Source organism: Diadema antillarum, unplaced genomic scaffold (assembly GCF_040938485.1).
Source record: "Diadema antillarum isolate AM-2024a unplaced genomic scaffold, OU_Dant_1.0 seq00002662_RagTag, whole genome shotgun sequence".
NCBI classification, from domain to species: domain Eukaryota; kingdom Metazoa; phylum Echinodermata; class Echinoidea; order Diadematoida; family Diadematidae; genus Diadema; species Diadema antillarum.
Window position 1 is genome coordinate 51814 of NW_027273262.1, and position 4773 is coordinate 56586.

General features: G+C 39.8%; 1 protein-coding gene across 1 annotated transcript; it reads right to left on the reverse strand.

The window, feature by feature from the left end:
• Positions 1-351: 351 nt before the first annotated feature.
• Positions 352-2131, reverse strand: LOC139715036 (equilibrative nucleoside transporter 1-like). Its single transcript, XM_071626662.1, has 3 exons — positions 1916-2131; positions 1453-1649; positions 352-472 (listed from the first exon to the last, which is right to left on the reverse strand). Exons 1-3 carry the CDS (start codon positions 2105-2107, stop codon positions 352-354), a joined length of 510 nt encoding a protein of 169 aa, XP_071482763.1. The 5' UTR covers positions 2108-2131.
• Positions 2132-4773: the final 2642 nt, after the last annotated feature.

Sequence of the window (4773 nt, forward strand, 5' to 3'; positions counted from 1 at the left end):
GACATCATACATAGTTAGGACACACATCGATATCGCACAAGGTAAGCACATGACCTCTGTACGAAGAAAATGATGCAAGGTGATGACCCTTTTGAACGTTTAAACCGTTTAAATTTGTCACTCGACGTTCTCCTCCGATCTCGGTGGGGGCATTTCCCCGGCGCGCTACAGCCACGATGCCCGAAAGACCGGATGAAATGGAAGATAACACGTTCAGCTGTCACGGATCCATGGCAGGTACGATTGTACTCTCAGGGGCTTCTCTCAGCACCGACCCCACGCGCAAGCAAAGGTGGGAGAGCTACAGTATTTAGTGCATTACATGACCGTACAACACAAGCTTTCTTCTTTTCAGAGAGACACCACCCAGGGGAAGAAGAGGGAGAACTGGATACCGCAGAAGATGCCGAGAATGAGAAAGAACACCATCATGGAGGCAGCCTTGCCTGCCCAGGCTGGATGCGTCACCATTCTGTGGACACCATGAAAAGAGACAAGCATAATTAGGTTATGTTCACATGCTACACGATAAGAGTTTCTGCCAAGGAACTTCACACATCCTCTCTCTTCCTCCCTAGCACTGTATTGTGTCATATAAAGCTGCATCAAAAAACATGTACTAAGGTCTATACTCTGAAAGACAACTTAAATGCCCCAAATACCTAATTTCGGTCCAGTGTCTAATATGGCTTCAGCTGACGAGTATTCACATACAAAATTCAGGAATTGTTTACCTGAAATATGAATGGAACGTTTTTAACCATCTAATTGTTCAATTATCTGCATCCACTAAACTCAACCCTTCTAAAATCGTCCTTGCCTTTCATGCCTGAAAAGTAAAGTCATAAGCATAACAGTATCTACTGGTATTCACTTTCTATAATGAAGTGCACCAGCACACGTTAGCGAGACGGGTTTCATACAATTTCACACCCTTTTCCTGCCATACTCTCGATCCTATGAAACATTTTTCACGTATCGGGGACAATCATGTCATACTATCTCAGGCGCAGTTCTAGAAGATCTATCTCGCTATTGTTATTTTGCGCATTTCTCATTGTGACACGCATAACGTCAGGCATTGTGATGCTTGTTTCTCCCGACTATACTGTTGATAACATCACCACAAGACAAGAACGGGATGATCTTTGTGAATGTAGAGAAACTGAAAACTGAAATGATTAACAATTTGCGATACGTAAATTGTTAAAACGGTTCTAGATTTTGTGGTTTTTTTCCCTATTCCTGTTAGAAGTCAACATGCAATGAATGTCAGGGGACCTATAAGGATAACTACATGTAACAACTTCCAAATCTTGATTCCCCATACCATTGAAATAACAAAAATTGTTATCAACTCTTCAACCGTGTTTACTTGATTGATTGTTTGGTTTCATTCTGTCGTTGTATTACATTTTCAGTTAATTTTGTAAACATATTCATCGAACTTACTGAGGTCCATCCATCATGATGATGGTCTTGAGATAGCCGTTGGAGATGGACATGATGACGACCATGAAGGCATAGGCGTAGTCGTTATCAATGAGGACAGGGAGCGTGCGGGTCTCTGGGCGGTAGTTGCAGAAGAGGAAGATGGGGAAGAACACGAGGCGGCTAACGACGAAAATCCACGTGAACTTCGGGAATTTCTACGGAGGGAAATACAACGTGATTACCAAATGTCAAGTTCTTGGAATATCGTTCGAGGAAAAAAATGCATAACTCACTTTACACTTCTTTTTCTAATTCTTACCTGAAAACATAATACCTCTGGCGACACTTCGTGGCGGAAGCATAAAAAGACGAAATAATGATCTTTTTTATGATAAGGACATTTCTCTTCTCATGTTGGACAAAACGTATCATACTTCTTTGACATCACGTTTGAGATGACAAAGCGACTGGCGCAGCTTACCCATCTAATCCAACTGGGGAGGAGACTGCCAAAGAAGTCTCCGAGGTTGAAAGTGAAGAAGCAACAGAGCGGGATGAAGTACGTTTTCAGGAATGGTGACGAGTCTGCGCGTGTAGAGGGCGTACCAGCCAAAACGACTGGGAAGACGGCTAGGGTTACGAAGAACGTCATCCAGATGTTAAACAACTGCATCTTGATCTAGTTATTAGTGAGATAATAAAAGAGACGAGAACATCGCTTAATGAAGTTGACTAAATAACAACACTACAAGTCTACAAGTTTGATCATGTGATGCGGATAGATATCTCAACAAGCCTTTTTTCCCTTGTTCGGGGCTAAAATAAGCCAGGCTATCAAAATAGGGTCTTAGTACTTTCCCAGCTAGGGTTTAAAACATGTACTTCTAAAACGGGGATTGTTGTTTCTTTAGAATCACAACGCAAAAATATAGCATGTACACGGGTATTATCATCAACATCTGTCGGCGGAAGCGTGACGTTATCATGTTTAGCCCACGGTCTGATTTCAGTTGCCTTCTTGCAAAGAACTTGAGGGTCAGTGTACATCGGTGCACCTCAATGCACTCTTTTAAAGTCCCGTTTAGTGTACCTGTGACGAAACACATGACACCCGTTCAGGATGTAATCCAGTAACCGGCCATTGAGTCGCAGTCAATCACGGAAGCCATTCTGGGTGTTTACCTAACCCCGATCACTTTCCCTCTCTCAATCTAATGCTCTCTCACTCTCACTCTACGCGGAAACGTCGTTTCATCTGGAATCTCCATCAGCTGTTTCGACTCCTAATTGTCCCATCTTCCATCCGAGGAGGAAAAATCAAGTAGATGTCAAAGATAAAGCAGTCCAGATTTGTCCCCCCCCCCCAAAAAAAAAAAAAAAAAAGAACAACAAACAGTATGACAATACGATTTCTTTCTTCCCATTGACATTTACAAATGTTCTGTATAATAGGTGTACGGCCTTTGTTAATTATATCAACTAAATCATCAATTTCAACAGTTCAAGTTCAAATATGCGTGTATGCAGGAGTCTATTTGACTGTCCGTTGCAACGGGGCAAATTTGAGGAGAGTTGCACACAAGAAAATTGGTGACGTTTTCTTCCCATCGTATATATATCCACACAAGATGTCATAATTCAGACAAGAGCATTAAAAAACAGGAGCATTAAAGTGATTGTATAGTATGAGGATTGAGCTTTTAACTTTTTGAGAGATACTAAGAAACCACTCATGAAATGCTAACTACCATTCTAGGAAGAATTCAGAGTTAATTTGATGAAAATCTGTTTTGAAATGGCTGAGATATCAAAAAACAAAGTGAAACAAAGCAATCCTAACAAAAGGTGGGTCTCACAACAAAAGAAGTTAGAAACTTGAAGCCAGGTCTCAATGAAAACTATACAATCACTCGAAATTGTCACTGAGTTAACATTGTATAATCCTTTCAAGCCAAGCGCTAAAAACCATCTTAAAGGGATAGTACAGTTTTGGTGGAGATGAGAATTGGGTTTTTAACTTTTTGCGAGATACCAAGAAAACACTTATGATATAGTACAGAACATACCATTTTAACCCTTATCAGGCTGGGGGGGGGGGGGGCGGGAATCCGCCCCCCCCCCCCCCCCCCGCCCCTTAATGTTTCGCGCAATATCTTCGCAGCGCGATAAGCTCCCGCCGCGATGTTTCATGACTTTTTTCTTTCAAGTATCGCGCAACTTTTGAGACCAAAATTGTTGCGCCTGCGCATACCGTTTTCACGCGACGCCCGTTCGAAAAAAAATTGTCAACCCCAAAATTGCTCCAAAACGTGATTTTGTGTACAAATCCAATGCAAATTGTGTTTTTTTCAATTAATTCACATAAAAATTCATATCTTGACATAGAATGGACGAAATTAATTTATTTTAGCATAATTTAAGCTTCGAAAAATGTCTGTGACAAATTTTGGCCAAAAAACAAACAAAAACAAAAGGTCGAAAAACAAAGAAATACATAAGAAATTCAAAAAAACAATCAAATACATAAGAAATTAATTTCGATACAGATTTTTTTTTTATCCTATGTCTCAGGAGAATGATACAAGAAACATTTTAAAAAAGAAATTAGCTTAATTAGAGCATTAATAAGTGATTTAGAGCCCAAAACTGATTTTATGCATAAATTACAATAATTAATTAATATAAAATATAAGAAAAAATTTTCGGAGAAAGCAACCATACATTTTGATAGTATACGTCGCGGGCGTCGCGTGTGCCAATTTTCGGCGCGATCACGCGTTCCATAGGCGAGATCTGAAGGGGGGCGGATCCCCCCCCCCCCCCCCCCCCCACCCCCCAGATATAGCATAGCCAAAAAAGCCCAGCCTGATTAGGGTTAAGAGGAATTCAAAGTTTATTTGACGAAGATCGGGTTTGGAATGACTGAAACATCAAAAAACAAAGTAAAACAAAGCTTTTTTGATATCTCAGCCATTTCAAAACCAATTTTCATCAAATAAACGTTGAATTCCTCATAGAATTACATGCTCTTTCACATTTTATAAAAGGTTTCTCATTATCTCACCAAAAAATGTTAGAAACCAGAAATTAGATCTCAACCATAACTGTACAATCCCTTTAAGCAATTTCTACATGGGTCCTCGCGTTAACTTAGTTCATAAAGACGATTTTCAACATCTTCTTCCGTTTAAAATCTATCATAAAACATCAATAACACGACGGAAATTAACATACAATGATCCGATGATTTAAAGGGATCGTATAGTTTTGGTTGAGACCTAACTTAAGGTTTTTAATTTTTTTGTGAGATAATGAGAAACCTTTTATGAAATATGAAAG

Bases quoted from the DNA above. Each gene is read 5' to 3' on its own strand.
- LOC139715036 (XM_071626662.1), bottom strand. From the start codon at position 2,107: ATGCAGTTGTTTAACATCTGGATGACGTTCTTCGTAACCCTAGCCGTC. The intron at 1,650-1,915 runs GTAAGCTGCGCC...TTCCCTCCGTAG, and splicing joins TCCCCAGTTGGATTAGATGG to AAATTCCCGAAGTTCACGTG. The intron at 473-1,452 runs GTAAGTTCGATG...TGGTGTCCACAG, and splicing joins ATCATGATGGATGGACCTCA to AATGGTGACGCATCCAGCCT.